General features: G+C 36.3%; 1 protein-coding gene across 1 annotated transcript; it reads left to right on the top strand.

Moving 5' to 3' along the window:
- Nucleotides 1-276: 276 nt before the first annotated feature.
- Nucleotides 277-19,602, top strand: LOC124633472 (zinc finger protein 585A-like). The gene is made up of 12 exons (XM_047168702.1): nt 277-399; nt 882-916; nt 989-1,193; nt 1,514-1,680; nt 3,085-3,269; nt 4,670-4,838; nt 14,243-14,358; nt 15,288-15,459; nt 15,913-16,058; nt 16,599-16,791; nt 17,221-17,357; nt 17,743-19,602. Exons 2-12 carry the CDS (start codon nt 892-894, stop codon nt 17,869-17,871), a joined length of 1,644 nt encoding a protein of 547 aa, XP_047024658.1. The 5' UTR covers nt 277-399; nt 882-891; the 3' UTR covers nt 17,872-19,602.
- The last annotated feature ends 133 nt before the right edge of the window (nt 19,603-19,735 follow it).

The raw sequence follows: 19,735 nt of genomic DNA, 5'->3' as shown, positions 1-19,735 counted from the left end.
GAAATCTATATCAAAACTTATCTAAACTGTTGAGCTGGTGATGAACTTTATAGCATCATTTCTTTTTTCCCGCCAGTGTTAAAATTTGAAACCATAATGAGAGTCAATTAAGGAAATGTATAAGACGTACAAAACGTTTTAGTAATATGCATAGAAGTGAAAAAACAGGAGCATATTTTGTGTATGTTTTCTACCATATTATATTGTTCCGTACAGATAACTAAGGCAACACTACCTTTCAGTCACTTTCAAAACGTTTTCTGTGACGGATGTGCATCGGCGTTTCGATTTTTTTTATTTTTTCGTGTTCTTTTGCGCACTTATAATTTGTTGTTTATTGGGTTATTCGTGACTTGTTTCTGTGTCTCAAACTTGTGTAGTGTATTCAATGAAATAACTGTAAGTATTATGTATGTTTATCTGTTTTAATTTAAAAACTCTGTCACTTTGTGTAAGTTGGAGAACTTTTTCGCGCGCGTTATATTAAATTTTGGTATGTTTACTAGTGATATTCTTTGGTGTTTGTTTGTTGTATAGTAGTATTATTACTCCGGCGTTTAAACTGGGTTTAGTTAGGCAGGTAGAAGATTTTGAATCAATGTCGGGGTTCGGGTAAGGTAAATCCACCCCTCCTATCGGGCCGAGCACGGAGTGGGGTTCCCTCCCCTCCTTTAGGGGAAGTTTGGGTAGACAAAGGGTAGTCACCCCTAAGCAGAGGGGAGCTTTTGGGCCTTGGGCGATGCTCGTTGGTAGGGGAAGGGATCACAATTTCAAGTTCAGTTTTTTTGGCCCTTGCCCTTTCTAACGGTTGCGCGCGTGTGGGAAAGTTTCCAACGTAGGGATTGTTAACAATTTTGGTCTTATTAATTTTGTTATTTCAGGTAGAAGTGTATGGAGAAGATGGACAGTAATAATGGTATGTTTTTTTTTCAAATTTGGAATTGTTTTCTTTCTTATTTCTTTCATTATATCTGTGGTATTCTTACAGAGCCAGTGCCAAACTTGGAGTTGGCTATAAAAAGGAGTATGTTAGCTAAGAATAAGTTGGCTATGATAGTCAAGAAGCCAGATGGAGTGGTGCAGTTCTCTTGTGTGGAGTGCTCAGCCTGGTATTACAGTAAAGAGGAGCTGGAGAAGCACCTTATGATCCATAACAAGGATTATAGGTACCTCTGTGGGATATGTGGCACTGGGTATGAATTTTATTTATTTTAACTTCTAAATATTATATTCTAAGACTGCTTTTACTGCTATTTAAAAGGAATGTCTGGTATCAATATCTTTTTTTTGTAATTTTGAAACCTCATTAAGTTTTCCTTCCTTAATTGCAAAACTAAAAAATTCCAAAATTTTATGAAAGTAATTGAAAAAAATTTAAAGACTTTTACATAAACAGTACTTAATTCAACTATTTTATATCTATCTCCACAAACAAATCCTCATTATTTTATATGCAACCCAAGTCTCTTGCACACCTATTAAACCTACACTTACTTCTTCCATTGTTAACCAGACTGAAACGCAAAGAACACCTAGACAGACATACACTTGAACACCAGGAAGTGAGGCCCCACGTCTGTCCTGACTGCGGGAAGGCTTTCAAAAGGAAAGAGCATCTGAACATCCATCGCACCATACACAGCGGAGACAAGAGCGAGTCTTGTCCTGTTTGTAATAAATGTAAGTGCTTTTTAGTTCTTGTTAGATTATTAGAGATTAGGCTAGAGTAGTACTTTATACTGATCTCTTATACATATTGAAAGGTTGTCATGAAGTCTCCATATTTTTTTTACACTATTGATGTGTATTGAAATCATGGTGAAAACTTTGTTAATGTATTCTAAGCTATATTGCCGCCAAGTTTCATCAAAATCTGTTCAGCCGTTTGCGCGTGAAGAAGTGTCATAATTGTACATAGATAGACTCGCAATCTTACGCTTTTAGAATATTTGTGTGACACTTTACAACATCTCATTAAAATGTTTTGAAAAATGAACATAGATTGAATTCTGGGAATGATATATTTTTTATACGAAAATTTAAAAGATCCTTCCAAAATAAATTGTGATTTATTTTATATTAGAAAGTCTCAATGAAGCTATTATAACAGTTTCCTAAGCAAAAACTACATAGTATGTATTAGGTATACAAAAAAGTTGTCGTGTGATATGAGCCTTAGTTCAAATAACAAGTAAAGGGGTGAAGGTCACATAAAGGGTGCGAAATAATAACGATTTTGATCTCTCTTCTTTGGCCTTGAGTAGCAAGTAAAAAATATGAACCCTCTATTTCTCGTTAGGTGACGAACTAAATCTTCGTAATATCATAAATGCGAAAGTTACTCGGTCTTACTATCTATTACGGTTTTACGGCAAAAAGGCTAAACTAATGACGATGAACATTAATATGCAATTCCCACGCTATATGAGAAAAAAATACCGCGGAAGATAACGGAACTATTTTTATCCCCAGTGTCCCCAAGGAAATATTTGGCGCAAGGAAAGATTAAGGTCAATTAATAGTTAATTTGTAGCATTCAATGCGTATTGCCCCAAATATGGGGGACTCGGAGACTGTAATCTCATACCCAAATTTCATAATTGGTGCTACGTAACGTACGAAGCAGAAGCAGCAATATGCCGTTTTCTCATCTACCTAGATCAAATCTAGTTGGGACAGTCCTGGTATCTTGGTCCATAGTACAGACTATTAAAAATCGAAATTTCAAAAGTAGGCTACTTTTTATCAATTTTGCGGGAAGTCTAATCTAGTTTGTCCAAGTCTAGGGTGTCTGACAGTCCTGGGCCAACAAAACTAACTAAATACATTGAAGGCCGCAAAATATTTATTACAGTAAAAAAAATACTGGTATAGTATGTATGTATCAATATTTTACTATCTACTTTTTGTTTACATTAATTCGGCTTTTCTGAATGATATGATAACAATACAAAAATGCCCGATGAATAACATGCGTTGTACCTACCTATTTTTCGTTCGGGGAGATTTTGCTGGGAAGAAGTGGTGGAACAAACTGCCCAGCAACACAGTGAGTGATAACTGGCAAATAACAATATTTTTTAGCATTCTACCGCAAAGATCATTTGCGGAAACACTTGCAAACCCACACGAAGTTGTTCATGGAGCGCAATGTGGATATTCCTGAACAGGAGTATACGGACGTTGGGGGTGATGATATTAAGCAAGAAATCATTGATGAGTACACCACGCCTAGTACTGAAGAACATGGCATACAGATTATGGAGGAGGTCAGTGTATAGATACCTAATTACCATTTACTATGTGTGAAAGTAAGGTGCAAGACGAGAGTGAAAATAGGTCTAAAAGTTTTTGAACCTGCTTTTAGTTCATAAAACTGCCGTCCTCAGATAGTAATTTCAACCGAAACTGTTGAACAAAGGCATCCTCCAAGGCTCGCCACTTTATTCGGTCTTCAACAACGCCTGTAGTCTTATACAGGGCCCCGATTCTCCTAATTTTACTTAAGCGTCATACGATTCACGTTCGACTCGATTCGACTGAGATCCAATCCCAACTCGATTACGATTGAAGCGTATGTGGCATTCTGCTATTTTTTCTTTGAAATAAACGTTTTTATCCTTTTTTGTCATTCAATAATGAATCATTTTGTCTGTAAATGATTTACGATTGCAAAATGATTGTACAGCAAACTACCGTATAGACCAAAATCACCAAAATAGCAGACCAATCGCACACCAATCAAATGTCAATCGAATACGATTGGTCTTTTATTGGTAGCAGAATGCTCGATATGGTTAAAACTGCTATTGCGATCATATTGCGATTCGATTTCTATTCGATTTCGACATTAATTACTTAGGAGAATCGGGCCCCAGATATGCATATCTTTTGGTAAAATAGGTTCCTGTGTTTGGTTTTGTAAACCATTTGATCAAACTTTTAAGATTTTTTTACGTCCAGTCTGCAGACAAACTTCACCTTGCATAAAGGAAATATTTTTTAAGTTTTCTATATTCATAATAGATATATAATATATAATAATTATAAAAAGGTGATTGGCCACTCATATTAGCGTTCGAAACCCTAATTACTTCTCTTCAGTGAGCGCTTAGGGCTTTCCTTACTGTAGGCCGGTTTGAGAACATCTGGGCTCGCCGACCACCGTACAAAAACCCATCTGTGTTGACAAAAAAGACAAATTTAATGATCATTATAACATTGTTCATTTATAGGGTACTAACTAACAAAATGTATGCGAATGTCAGTATGTTTGTCTTTTACGAAAACTTCTCCACCGAAAAAGATGCTATTTCGTTTTCAAATACATAGAAAGCTGTGAGATGAGATAGGCATTGCAGAAAGTTAGTCTCCCAGATAGACAACTAGCATCCACCAGCGGTTCTACCCGCGAACCGCGGGAAACACTGCGCTGCCTCATAAATGTATATTGTAAATGCCGCTCACCTCCATAAAATTTATAGTGTTAAAAGTCCGCAATAATGTAGTACTGTTTTTTTTAGTCGGTCCAGTCAGCAGTACCTGAGATTAGGTCCAGCAAACAAACTCTCAGCTTTAAAGTATAAGTATAGATAGGTTTCTTCTTCACTTTAGATAGGTAATGTTAAGTTCAAAAAAATCCAAAACTTACACTGCTGTACCATTTTAGGAATCAGAAGAGAAGTTCAGCACAACGCCACAGTTCAAAGAGTCGTACTCTGCCGAGAGGCCGTACATGTGCCTCGTGTGTCAGAAGTCCTTCAAGAGGAAAGACCACCTCAAGATACACAGCTGGACGCATATGAAGAAGGATAAAGTCTGCTCCGAGTGCGGGAAAGGTGAGTTTTCAAGTATTTTTTGTGTAAAAGGAAATTAAATTATTTTTATAGGAACAGATAGATGAAACAAAAATTTTAGGTAATTAACAGGTAAAAATAGCTCAATTGTCAACCCCTTTCTTTTTCGGATATCGGTTAAGAACAATAAAACCTTATCACCAGGTTTGCGATATCGGCTTATTACCTACAGTTACATTTTCCGAAATAGCTTTAAAAGTAAGTGATAAATAGTTTAGTCAGATAAGCTTTCTATTCAATTGCTATATAAAACAATGCATCGAAAAAGAAGGGTTAGTTATATTCCTTTGTTTCATAGACAATAGAGATAAATATAATAAACCAATAATACTTTTACTTCATAATGGTAATTAATTTTCCTACAAACTTAAGTAGCTTTAACAAAAAAAGTCCTGCATATTATAATAAAATATTAATAATCACCTTACTATCCTTCAATTACGTGTCTTTTGAAAAGGGGGGTAACTGCCTCCTACTGATATAAGGATAACATAGTATGTACAACGCCTAATAACTCCGTACTACGGCAACTTGTACGAACATGGTGATTAGGGCAAAATACCCCGAATGGGGGAGGCTTATGTAGGGCTTATGCGCATGGTACGCCATTGTAGGCTTTACGGAAAATAGGTTCTGTTACTACCTTCTAACTTGGTAGCACGGGTTTTCTACCTCTCATTTTGATTGTCTAATATTGAAGTATAACATTTTTGGGGAATTTATTTTTTTTATCGAGCGTTCGTACCTTCAGGTAAATGCCCCATGGTTTCGTTCAGCCCTCCCCTGACGCTCTGACAACCCTCCTTACGATAAACGCGCACGTGTGCAGTTTTTTATTTTAGAAAATAGGGGAGGGTCGCATTTCCAGCTAGATAGAAATAAAAATGTTCGTTATTTAAAAAGGGATCGAAGGGCCTTTTCAATTTCTGCCTTTCCAAAGAGGCAAAGTAAAGGAGTTTATTATTCATAAAATATTTGAGCGCCTATCCCAAGTGCCAAAGCCAAGGTCGCGGTTAGGGGGCGTGGTGGGCACCCCCTAAAGTTGTTCGTAGGTTACACCGAAAATAGGTATCAAGTTTCTGAATATTCCATTAAAGTAATGAGCTTCAGGAGAAATACTTTATTTTGCTACGTTCATGTTGTTTGATAGATTGAAAGCTTAATTACTACTCGTAGTCAATGGCCAACGACCGTATTTTAAAGTTTTATTTCTGAATTCATATTTATTCGGAGATAGGATGTTTTCTATTAACGGTTGTAATAAGTAGTTACCCATATAAGGGGTGGGCCCTGGTCCCACCATTTATAATTCCGCGTAAACTATGTAACACGTTTTTTTCTAAATGTCTTCGATGACTCAGCGGGGACCATTCAATCCAAAAAGTTTTTACACTTAACGCAGGTACGTCTGACTCAGATGGTAGCCGTAAACGAAAAAAAAACCCTCCATGCTAAGAATAGCTTCTACAGGAAAAAGTACTTTATTTAAAGTACATTAAGGTTCTTATTTCGTTGTAGCTTAACATTTAGTGGGGGGTGATAACATGTGGTACATTTCATCTTTTCCTCTTCGAACCAAGTTCTAGCGATGTGGAAGGCTGACTTTATGTTGCAACTTGCAATGTTATAAAAATAAAACCTTGTGAATGAAGTAGAAACTACATTAATGGTCACAAAAAAACTTAAGTTCTATCTTAAAGACTGGTCTATTGTACGTAATCAAAACCTACACTAAAATGACCTTTTTATAAAACCCATTCCCACGTCCCACCCTCAAGGAATTATGATGGAATATTTTTTTGCGTCTCCCATTTTGAACCACAGGGGAGCAGCCCCTCCCATTTTTTGCAATATCTTTTTATTATTAGGCGTGCTGAAAGCCCCTCTTGTCTTTGCACCTTTTTTATGATACTAAAATCTTTCTCAGAAATTCTAAAAGGTTTACATTGCAAGAAGATATAAAGGAGTTTGGAATTTACTTTGTTCTAATTTAAAAGTCGTAGTGCCTGTAACAGGTGGTTTGAAAATGTTAGTGAGTCAGAGAGACCTGTATGTTATTAGAATGGCAGGTGTTTTACCCCTTTGGCTTAGGTATTAGGCTATTTAAATGCATACAGGATACAGGTTAAATATATGGCAATATCGTATACTACTCTATTATGTATGTATGACACTACATTTTTTCATGTACATATGATAACATTTTCCGATGTTTGAAATAATCTCCAAAAATATTATGGGAAAAGAAAGTCATCCTGTATGCTATGTTTCATATGCGTATTTGAGGCAAAACGATGCCTCACCAAAGGACGACTTTCACTTTTCATTCTACAACAAAAAAAAAATTGAAGACTCAACCAACGGCTTGTTGAATGCGTAGGTCAAGATATTTGAAGTATACTCCTTTGTAACACACATTTGATGAAGTGCGCTTACATTAATTGTCAGTACTTTGTCACCATAGCCTTTTTAGTGTGTTGAAACGGTCGACATCGTGTTGGATTGAGGATTCTTTGGCGACGTAAAGATATTTGTTTGAAAATTAAAACTTTTTATTTTAAGCCAACCATTTAAAAAAATAAAAAGCTACTTTAGCTTAAACTTTAGCAGGAAGATATTGAAAACTTCAAAATTCTAAACTGACAAAGTTAACGTATTTTTAACCCACTGCAGCAAATGCAAAAACCAAAGGGGGAATATAACTTTTATTTAGTCGTCTGCATATGTGGGGGATCCAACCTCCCCTCGTTGTTCACGAATCGACAGATTTTGACACAAATGAAAGTTGAGCGGTTCATAACGAGTTATTCTTTAAACTTAACTTCCCCATAAGTTTTTGTCTTTGGACTTAGATTTGGAGAAGAACACGGTTTACGTTAACCTGCATAGTATAGATTATTTTAATGAACCTTCGGGCTCCCTCCATTTCCCATTTATTGGTAACATTATGTATCTGTAAATACTTATAAAAGATAACTTGATAGCTCAACTTTAAGGACATAGATCCTAAACAGTTTTCGACATAAAGCCAGCTACAAGGGAACAGGTAAACTCACTCGTGTGACATATTCCGTTAATCTTTTACGGACACAAAACGGCCTTACCTCCCACTTGTACATAAAATAGAGATAGATAGGTACACTACAATGTAGTGAGTAATCGTGGATTTTGAGGATAAAGGTCGCGTCGTGACCTCCGTCCCCAGTCGACCTACCCTTGTCTCGCAGCTTTGCTCTTCAATTTTATTAATAGCACTACGAATTGAAGACCCCTCCCACACGTAACCACCAGACTACGTTCAATATGCGGGTGGTTAGGTTTTAAATTCTTTTGGACGCAATTTCAAAAAAAAATCTATTTGTTGCTTGTGATTTCTCAACTGACTAGAGCAACCTTAACAATTTCTTACTTTCCTGTCCCAGATTACAGAAAGTATGTTTGTATAAATCCTGTAACTATTTAACATATTTTTTTAAGTTTCCCAAAACTGTCTGAAAAAAATCAGACATGTGGCAAACATAGTTCTAATTCTAAATCTTGATATGCTTAACAAAAATAAAAAGTCTAGTTTTATTAGATCGTTCGGTGGCAGGGTCGGCCATTTCCCTTTTCCTCCATTTCGCTCTATTGGACATGTCATCCTTGCCCCATCTGTAGCATAAGGCCGTTTCTTCCTGACCCGGTCGCTTCAGATCCCAGTATTTTTTTCTTACAAAAGTGGAACAAGTTTTTCAGAAACATGGCGCATAATATAGGGTTATTTATGTTTTTGCGTAGGTAAGCTCATAGTTGAGTCATACAAAGACCAAGTACGTGATGATATAGGTATACAAAGACATAGGTATGGCTCATGTGCTTTCGTAAAACTTATATACTCTCATAGTACAAGTATAAGTTTTATTTGACGAAATGCCAATAAAGAAAAAAAGGCCGTCATGTCTGTTCCAGGCGTATAACTACTGCAAACTTGCAAAAGTTTAGACGGTTTCCCTTTAAAATAATATTGGCGTTAAGCTTAACTTTGGCTTCCAAAACAAAAAGTTAGTATTCTATACTCCCACATCGATGCAAAGATCAACTGCTTGAGTATACATAGCAGTATTTATAGTCACTTACGACAGTTGCAGTCTTTTTGAACAAGATTGGTACAGCTCGACTTACTGATATGAAAGCGACATTATGAAACATATTGCAGCATAGGCTTGCTTTCTATCCTCGCGCAGTGAACGGGCTGGCCTTGCCCTCTCGTACGTAGGGTCGGAGCGGACCGGTCGTGCCCGTTACTCGCGATGGGCAGCTGACGTCACACGGGGTACCACTCCCCTCCCTTGCGACTGACAACGGGGTTGATGGCGTTTTGTAAAGGATTATCCACTTGGCATGACAGTTGGGTGATGTATTCAATACAATTTTAAATGTAAACCAACTTCAGGAAAATTTGGTCCCTTAATTCAAAGGAGAAGCATTGTCCTATAGGTACTTATTCCTGTTTGGTCATGACTTCATTGCAGTTTTTTTTACTTCTTAAATTATCCAAAGGAAGGACATATGCACTCGAACAAGTCATGCACCCACCAGTCTATTAAGCCACGGAGCTATAAACAAATAGGTAAATGTATAGGGCTCCTATCAGCAATATGGTCACGGCCAGTGAGTTCGCTGACCAACATAAACCGCAATATTCCTGTACCTACCTCCATTTCGATGTGTGTCGGTTGGTTTCCATGAACCCCAATACTTTGTTGATAGTTGAACAACTGCGAATTCTAATTGATTTTCACTTGTTCAAATTAACTGATTTAGAGTCGTGGTGGCCTAGTGGGTAAAGAACCAACCTTTCGAGTATGAGGGTGTGGGTTCGATTCCAGGGTCAGGCAAGTACCAATGCAACTTTTCTAAGTTTGTATGTACTTTCTAAGTATACTTAGACACCAATGGCTGATAAAAAGGTGAAGGAAAACATCTTGAGGAAACCTGGACTATAAAAAGTCTGAAATCACCAACCCGCATTGAGCAAGCGTGGTGATTAATGCTCAATCCTTCTCCATGTGAGAGGAGGCTTGTGCCCAGCAGTGGGACGATAAAAAGGCTGTAACAGTAACAAATTAACTGATTTAACCGTCCACCAATTAAAGTAAAGCTGTGTTGAAATGTCGGCGAACTATAAATACTTTTCTATTTCTTTCTTTGCGGGAAAAGAGGCACGATATCAAGCTAATTTATTATTCCTATTTGGCCATGTTTGAAATTCGTTAGTCGTTATAAACTTGACTTTTAGTGGATGTGTAGAACTAATTACAGAATAGCTGAATGTGGGCGTAAAAGGGAGGATCAAGAGTGGGGCTTATAACCTTGAAACTATATCCAAAATTTATGTAGCTTTAGGTTCGTACTTGCAAGTCTATATAAACATGAGCGCAGACGGGTCTAAAATATTTTAAGGATCTAAAACTTACCTTTAATACTAAAATTCCTTTTCAATGAGACTTTATTGCCTTTGTAAGATATATGGTAGAAATAGGTGTAAAGTACACAGAGAGGAACATATGATGATTACTAAAGTGATCCTTAAATCTTCGGAGCGTCAGCCGCACCTAGGTTTGGTTAGGTAATCTGCAGATGTGCCAACGTCGCCACACGTACTAGCTTTTAGGATTCTGGGTTAAATGGTTAAAAGGGAATGCCCAAACGGGCCCATCTGTCCGTATGAAGCAAACTTTAGAAAGATCGACCTTATTTTGTTAAGCCACATTGTATCGCAAAATGAAGTTTTGAAATAAATGTTGCTTTCATTACAAAAATGGAACAGAACCATGAGGTTTTAAAGTAGTTTTTCTAAGTTATTTGGGCTGTGATATAAATAGGCTGCAAAATTAAAAACCTGCCAAAGGCGTGTCGCGACACGCGCAGTGTAGGGTTTCATAGCTGAGCATATGTCTGACCTCCTCAATCCAACTAGGTATTCGATAATTTTCCAAGGAAGTCTATTTACAGCTTTTTCCATATTTTCAAACTTTTTTAGCAATTATTTCCAAAAATATGAATAATCAAAAAATGATGACACGTTAGGGTTGGAATAAAAAAAAATAACACTCCCCACTTTACGTGTAGGGGAAGCACCCTAATAAAACATTTTATTATACTTTTTATTTTTGGATTTTATCGGCGTGGTTGATGTACATATTGGTTTATGTACAAAACAGCTTTCTTGTATAAACGGTCACTGAGATTTACCGCGGACGCACGGACAGACAAACAAACTTGCTTAAAATATGAATAAATGTCCTCGTGATGATTTCTAAGAATTTTTCATAATCGAGAGTTGTGTTACCATATGAAAAAAATCACAATATACTATTGCTGATGTTGTTGACCTAGTGACGCACGGATGGCGCGCCTCTCTTTGCAATCCCGCGTATATGTACCTTTGTATGACCCTGTTTTAGAAGGTAAATCGTAAGGGTTGAAACTGTATGTAGCAAAAGGTTGATAATATCAAGTTACAGCAACAGATTTACCTTTAATTGTAAGAGGGTGAAAGGTCTTAAAGAATTCTCGGAGTCATAAACAAATTCTTTTTTATGACAAGACTATTTATCGGAAACTGAAAGGTGAGAATAAAAGAGTGTTTGCATCTTATTCTTCTGTATTTATTAATTTAATGAACTTACATGAATCGTAGGTAAATATTTACGAATCTATGGATAGGAAGACAAAATGTTAATATTTATTTTATTAATGAACTTGCATGCACCGTAGCAAAATTCTACGTATCTTTGGTCAGGAAGACAAAACGTTAAATCTCTAAAATATGAGTATGAACTATTACATAATATTTAAGTATACTTTATCTTCAAATTAGTTTAACGCACGCGATTCATAACTTCGTTCAGTGGCACACTGCTTAAAAATACCACACATGAGTCCAAGCCATTAGGGTAAGAAAATAATAACTTGTCTCCATACTTCGCAATAAGTAGGCTTTTCACCGTCTCAACGTTCACGACCGCATCTTTCACTTCAGTCAGCTTCGCCAAGCGTTTGGCCAAATACGACACCTCCAAACAGCAAGTCGCCAGTTTACCATCTATCTCTACCAGCAGTCTCTTCAAACCTTTGAACATATCCTTCCGCGATATCTTACTAACACGCTTCTTTTGGCAGCAAGTAGAAAGTTTGATATACTTCAAATAACACTCTTTATGGAAGTACATACCTTTGTCAATCATAGCTTCAGGTGAATCGTACATACTTATTTTTGTATAGACCCTGTCTTGCTTTTTATGTGCGGCTTCATATATTAGTCTGGCCGCCGACAGTCTAGAGTGCATTGAATGTGGTGTCTTGTTTTCAGGATTTAGTTGTTTGTCACAAATCAAACATTTAACAATATCTTCTGTGGATACGGAGCGAATTCTCGAAGACCGAACGGCTTTGATGACGGAACTGAACTGTACATCTTCTATTTTGATGTCGATTTCCTCACGTAGATCTTCTTGTTTGGTCATAACACGATCCTGGTTACTTTCTTCGACAGCGATGTACGTTGCGGCACAGTCCTCGTGCCACGAGAAACACTGCTTGACCAAATTTTCATTGTACAGGATAGAGAATTTGTTTCGGACAGCATCCTGACGTTGTTCTGCCACTTGCTTTATGATGTCATATGTTTGTGCGTCCGGCTCCGTAACCAAATTTCCCGGTTTGTTACAAAACAGGCACCAAGTAACCTTTGGCCTTTCCACACTAAAACTTGCCACTCGCAGAGACATTTGTAAACTAGATCACTGTGACGAACAAACGTTGATAGAACACAGCGTTAGGGCGCGTAGATACTGAAACTGCAACTGACAAATGCAATCCATATAAGAGTTATATCCTAACTATGTAGGTGTATTTGGAAGAAGCTGCGCGGCGCAGCGCTCCCGTGGACGAACAGGTGTCCGCACGCGGGGCGAGGAACGGGAGGAGCCACATGACACTCAAATTATTACTGGAAATCCCACGCAGAATTCCATATCGCGCTAATATTGAGTCTATGTATAGATATTAAAAAAATATAAAAGTATAAAAGTACAACTTATGTGAAAAATATGGTTTACTCAGAATTGCTTTGAAAGATTCCGAGTTTTTTATTACCAGCTGAAATATATTTTGAATCAAACCAAAAGATACTCGGATTATCAAACATTGTAATCGAACAAAGGCCGAATTGTTGGTTGATTGACATACACATGTTGAGAAACTAATATCGAGAACTTTAATTTCATATATTTTTAAAATATTTTTAGTACATGTACAGAAATTAAAATCTAGAGTTTCCAATTTCCCGCCACAAAATACAGACACCCACTTTTGACCTAGTATCGGACTACATAAACTGTATAGCGACTTAAATCAATATCGAGTGCCCAGTTTACAATTACGTGGCACCAACACATGCACACATAGCAACCAGTCGACCTTTTTAGACCCTCCCCTATTTTAGGGGCGATCCCCCATGGGCCATACGAGGGGGCAGAAATAGGGTGGTTCAAGGGACGCTAGATTATGGACGGTTTTAGAGATCTAATTTATTTTTGGGAGGGGCGCTCGGGGGCTGCAGACGGGATTATTTTAAGGGTCGAAGCCGACCCCTACAAAATGTTAGCTGGAATGTTCCTTGGTGGAATTAATTTTGGTTTTGTATATTTTGTGATGGTGAATTTTTGTTCTACTTATTACTTTGTTAAGCAGATAAATATTCAAAATTATTATGAAGATTTCAAAACACTTTATTTTAGGCATGTTCTTCGTTCATTTCGTTAGTTAAAAACTGAATAACTGGTAACTTCTTCACACAAAGACAGCATACATTGCACTGCCTAAAAACGTATTTTAATCATTACTTTTACTGTTCCTGAAACATTCTGACATGGAATATGAGTACATTAGCCGTTTTCCAATAATTAATAGTAGCACGTATCGATTTTATATTCAATTTCACTATAGTTCACTGGCCTATTGCGTTTACCGGGACAGCCGCAACAAAAGTCGATACTCCCCAGCATAGCCTTTTCTAACTAAGTGAGGGTACAATTCTGAGCTTGATGGCTTTGAGACACGTCAGAAACGAGGTATTCTTGTTTGTATAAGATAAATATGGACTTCAAAAAAAAGAAACAAAATCATAATAATTGTTGGTTCAAACTACTGCTATCGCTGTCCACTAAAAATGTAATAAAATAAAAATAAAATAAATGCGGCAGTGGGGGCTACTTTTTGTTACCTAACAGCTAATTTCTTTAGCTTTTACTTTATGACATTACTATTGATGAAGAAACTGGCTGTGAGACAATTTCTACTGTGTATTTACATACTTAACACTTCGTTTCTTTACTCTCCAGGTTTTCACACGGATGATCAGCTGCTGGTACATATGAACGTGCATTTGCAGCCCTACAACATGTACAGCGGCGATGAGGAGTACCTTACGGGAGAATCAGTGTCCAACGACCCTTATGTGAGTAGCAGTTAATTATTAAGACACGAAATTATTCAAAACTTATTAAGACAAAGACTTGAACAAAAATTAAAACCGATTACAATGATAACCTACCTTAAACTCCTTTTAAGTCTTACAAATTATACTATTCTGAAAAACGCATCAAAATCGTGAGATAGTCACGGTAAGTCGTTTAAAAAGTGGCGTATAGGTAGCCTTTCTCGATCGAATGGGCTATCTAACACTGAATGATTTTTTCTAATCGGTCCCGACTCCCGTAGCAACCGATATTAGCGCGTTCTATCAAACTAGTAGAAGACTACAACTGACGTAATATGTAACATGCTTACACATAACTTCTAACATGTTTAAGGGCAAACGGTCTCGACATTACAATATGACCTTTAAGTTTAGAGTGTAAGTGTGCCACCAAATCGTTTGAGATGAGTGAAGGGCACTGCTAATTTGTAACTTATTTACAAAGTAAAAAGAGGACTTAAAAAAATTTGAGCAATTCTTCAAAGATTTGGGCTTTAAACCAAAATGAAATGAAACTGTTAAATGGCTTAACCCGCGTGTTATATGAACCAGGTACTCCAAGTTCGTCGATAAATGGGTTCTTCAATAGTGAAAGAGTTTCCTGAAATTAACCCCATTACCGTATACGTTCAAGCAAACAAAGTCTTCAGTTTTATAATATTAATATAGATTTTTATAGATAAATCTTTACTTTATAAAGATCAAGTTCCGACATTTTTGTGTTTGAAAATGGTTTTTCTTTTTTTCTTACATACTATGCAGTTGCAAGATCTCATACTGGGTCATACGAAAATTCGCTATAAATGCCCTAACTATCTCACCACACCATCACCCTTCGAGTCCGCTAGAACTTATGAAATGTACAACCAATTACCCACATTAAAAAACAACCTTTCCTTCTTCCCCAGTCATCAGACAACAGCCTACTAGTAGCTCGGTCGTCAGGACGTCCTATAGAGAGCAGACCGCACGAGTGCGACATCTGTCACCGGCGGTTCAAACGCAAGCAGCATCTGAAGGTGCATCTCAATGTACACACGAAGCACCAGTTCAGTGTGTGGTGCTCTGTTTGTGGTGAAGGTATGTACTGCAGAAACTAAAAATCAAAGTTAAAATTTTGCTGCAAAACAGCACTTTTGGAACATCAAAATTAAAAAAAAGACAGCCCCCAAAACGCCTACCCTTCACCACTTCCTTTGTGTTTTTGCTGAGAAGAAGTGGCACAACAAATTTCCCAAGAAAACATGCCTGTTTAGATTAGAAGAACTTTTCAACAATGTTTTTAGGGTTCTGTACCTAAATTCTGAAACATTGAAACATGTGGCTTTAACATATAGAATAAATAAATAGTGCTATGTACCGTCACAATAGTAGTTTCGTGACCAGGTGTAAAACGCCTGGTATGGCAGGAAAGGCAAGGACAGAGAAATGACTGCTGCAGGGAATGTACTGGCTTCCGAGTTAAAATATTATTTAATTATTTGTGTAGACAAATAAATATGATTTTATACAAAAACAAATGTATCCTTCCAGGTTTCCTCTCCAACGAACAATTTGAGAGTCACCAGTGCAGCGAACAGCAAAATTCGAGTGACCAGTACGATGACACCGCACCGCAGTCGCCGCAGGTCGACATCCCGCAAGAGGCGAAAAAAGAAAATAAATATCCGGAGGAATATGTAAGTTTTGTTTTATGAACCTGTTTATTTTGGTTTATGTTTGTCGCGTAAAAAGGGTCATTTGAATCGGTGACATACCCAACCCTTTATGTAAACTCATTAGGTAGTATCTCTATATACTTCTTGGGAGTAGATACATAAGAAAGTACATGAGAGAGTTTATAGGGAATTTCCTAAGGGAGTATAGGTACAGGAGGGATAATAAATAAACTAGTTTATAGGACTACTAAACAGGGGAATACCTTAGGGAGGATATAGGTCGAGTACATAGCGAGAGTATAAATTAGAGTTGTGGTCATGCTCACAGTGTCCACTACGGTAAATCCTCCACTGATTATCCCCACTCTTTAAATACAACATTTGATTCAAAGAACCAAAAATATGGACCGGAAGGACCAATCCTCAAACTTCTTCTTTATAAACACCGATTAAAGTTACAACTAGAAGTAAGAAAGAAATAACCATAGGCACTTTTTCATCCCCTCAAATTCGGATTAACTTTAATCAGTGTTTATTAATAAGACTGTAAATATCTTCCAGATGGACGTAGGCGATCTAGCATCACTAGACTGCGTGCAATACGTACAGGTAGAAGAGAAAGAGTTACCGACGCCGCAGCGAGTGTTCGTCTGCAAGTACTGCTCCAAGCCATTCAAGAGGAAAGACCACTACAAGATACATCTGCACATACATACCGGTGTTAAGTCATTCTTCTGCACCGATTGCGGGAAAGGTGGGTGATCTTATAATTTTAAATTAGTTAAAAAACCAAATGTTACGGCGTCTATTGTGTGGATGTTTACTAACCACCGATATAACACTTACCACCAATACCGGTAGCCATCTATTTTTATATTTTTAAATGAGTTTTACATGTTATTTATGAAACAGTTTTAAATATGTTGTACATATTTTTTTATTTAACACTTTAAAATGTAAAAAAAAGAGGATAACAAATCCTCCACGACAATAACCTACCGAGTTACGCTCGCTGTCGAAATCTTGAAGATGTAAAAAAAAAAATATTTGCGGGAACTATCGACGTACTGCTGAAAACCACGCTATTTTGAGTTGTATAAAAAATATTTTTAGTGAATTTTAAATGTTTTTTTTTTTTTTTTCATATGATCACAAAGTAAATAAACCATTCTTTCTATTGAAGGTTTCTACCGCAAGGACCACCTACAGAAGCACATGCTAGTGCACAACAAAGTGAAAACTAAGAAAGAGATCCCGGATCTGTTCCCTATCAACAAGCTGCCTAAGAAGAAACAAGTCTTACCGGAGATCACTATACATGTAAGTATATAAATAATAATATACAAAGAGAAAATGAACACAAATAATAAGCTTTCAGACCAGTTTTTTGTTATAATTAATAATGGATTGATTGCTAAACATTATTTTTGTGATTTCCACCTAGTTAAAAGTAAATTCGTATTTTTGAAATGAAGTGAAATAGAAAATTCTTGTTTGAAAAAATCACATCGCTTTACCATTTATTACGTGCCGAATGAGAACTGTGATTCGTGCTTACAGATTTTACGGAGCTAGAATATTTCGACTGTGATAATTACATACAAAAGGTCGGTCTAATTGATACGACGATTCTTTTGCCTTCTGATGATCTTTTGCAATTTAAAGCTAAAAAAATAATTTAAACAATAAAAACTTAATATTCCAGGCGCCATCAAACACAAAACTTCGCGTCCCGCTACAAATCAAAGTACCATACCAGATGGTGATGTCTATGGACAACGGCGAACAGAGAGCTGTCACCATAGACCCGCAGGCTTCACCGCAAGCTTCTTAATGTAAGTTCAATCATCTGCCTAGCTGTTTCCCAACTATGTCAGTGCAGAATGCATCTATACCAGTGTGCTATATTGAGCAACTGTAAGTTCATATAAGGGTTTTATTTATTGATGGCAAAAATTTACATTATTGTATGTATATTTGAGATGAGATTCAAGGCTATGCTTAAAAAATCAGACACCATGTACGAGCTACTCCTCAAATATATATGTACTATGTCAGTCTTATCACATATTCTTCTTTTATTTTATGCAAATCATGATACTACATTCTTTTCCTTCTCATGTTTATTTTCACGAGCCACATTGCCGACTTCATAAAGTTACCTAAAATATTATGACGAAGTATATAGGCTTGAGAATTTAATGAAGATATTTGTAAATACATACTTATGAACTATCTGCTCAAGCCCGAGCATAAAGGTAGTTGAAAAGCATTTTATTCAAAACTATTTTCCCCATTTTAGTGTTATTGAGAATCTCTATCTTTATTATTTCTAATTGTATCTGCATGCTTCATATAAAATAATCATGATTTAATAATTAACTTATAAAAAATACGATGTATTAAAACCTGCATGTTTGTTAACCGACTTGCCAAAAAAGGAGGAAATGAAATTTTTGAACTTATTTAAGAGAGAAAAGTTGGAAGATTATTTTATATGGAGTAAATCATAATTGTACATAGGTTTAATATAATTACGAAGAAAAGTCGAAAGTGGGTGACAAAATATAAATTAAACAGTTTCAGAGCAAGTTAGTAAAAAACTAACAGCCTTACTACAAAAACTTAAACAGCTGTTGAACACTTGTCAAAAAAACGTGGCTGCAAAGCGGACCTTATTTCAACGTCATAATTTGTATTTTTTTACACCAGTGTTCAACAGACGTTTTTGTGGTATGACGGTAAATGTCTATACCTACTTGTAATGAATTTATCATGATGAATTTCAAATTTTGAATGTCGCCTACTTTCTCTATAAAAGCACTGGGTCCAAAACACTTAGATTTATCCTGATCTCAGTCTTATTTGCATATCTTTATTATTACTTACAATTTATCTTAGTATTAACATTGAATGTTCTTCGGTAAAACTTTGTTCGATTTATATAAAGTTTCTTATGTGTGTACATGAAGTGAGAATAAAATTGTTAGTGTGTAAGTGTGTCACATATCGTGCCATGATAACCAAATATCATTGTCCTTGCCAGTTACAAGAAGTAAAATAGTGGACTGTACGTACGTAAATTGAGAAGTTGCAGGAGTGGATTGTCCACTATTTTTGTGGAAGGAAATCTAAGGGAGACTAGAGTAAATCAATAACCAAGAAAGCCAGCATACTTAGTGCGATTTCATCAAGATGCCTCCCTCCCTTTTTTACTTTTCTTACATAAACGTTGCAACTAAAAATTGACATCAACATAATAGTAACATTACCAGTAGGCAATACCATATATTGACTTAGTGCCAAAGACCCTAAGTGTCTTTTTGTCCTTCGAATAAGATATTCGTACGTTTATTTAAACGTCTGGGTCCAAATAATTTCCATATTTAAATCTTGTATTATTTTCTAACATTGTAACTGGCAATGCAATGGAATCTAGTTCGTAAGTTTATCTTTATGTAAAGTTCCTCTATTTTGTCTTTTCACAGAAAATAACGTTGTGATTCTAATCTTAAGTTTATTAAATGTGACATAAAGTACAAAAATAAAGTATTTTGCACTCGAATCAAATTTTGTTATTTTAACCACAGATTTCATGCCATACCTTTATTTTAAAAAAGGTACTTCTTTCTACTACTATTCTATCCAATATCAAAATGTAGATAAAATATATTTAAAACGGTTTGAAGTTCAAAGTC

The sequence above is a fragment of the Helicoverpa zea genome, chromosome 9 (assembly GCF_022581195.2).
Source record: "Helicoverpa zea isolate HzStark_Cry1AcR chromosome 9, ilHelZeax1.1, whole genome shotgun sequence".
In the NCBI taxonomy this organism is placed as follows: Eukaryota; Metazoa; Arthropoda; class Insecta; order Lepidoptera; family Noctuidae; genus Helicoverpa; species Helicoverpa zea.
This window is presented reverse-complemented; position numbering and strand designations above follow the sequence as displayed.

Coding starts and splice junctions, on each gene's coding strand:
- LOC124633472 (XM_047168702.1), top strand. CDS start 892: ATGGAGAAGATGGACAGTAATAATG. Junction 1,681..3,084: donor TTGTCCTGTTTGTAATAAAT/GTAAGTGCTTTT, acceptor AATATTTTTTAG/CATTCTACCGCAAAGATCAT. Junction 16,059..16,598: donor ATAAATATCCGGAGGAATAT/GTAAGTTTTGTT, acceptor AATATCTTCCAG/ATGGACGTAGGCGATCTAGC.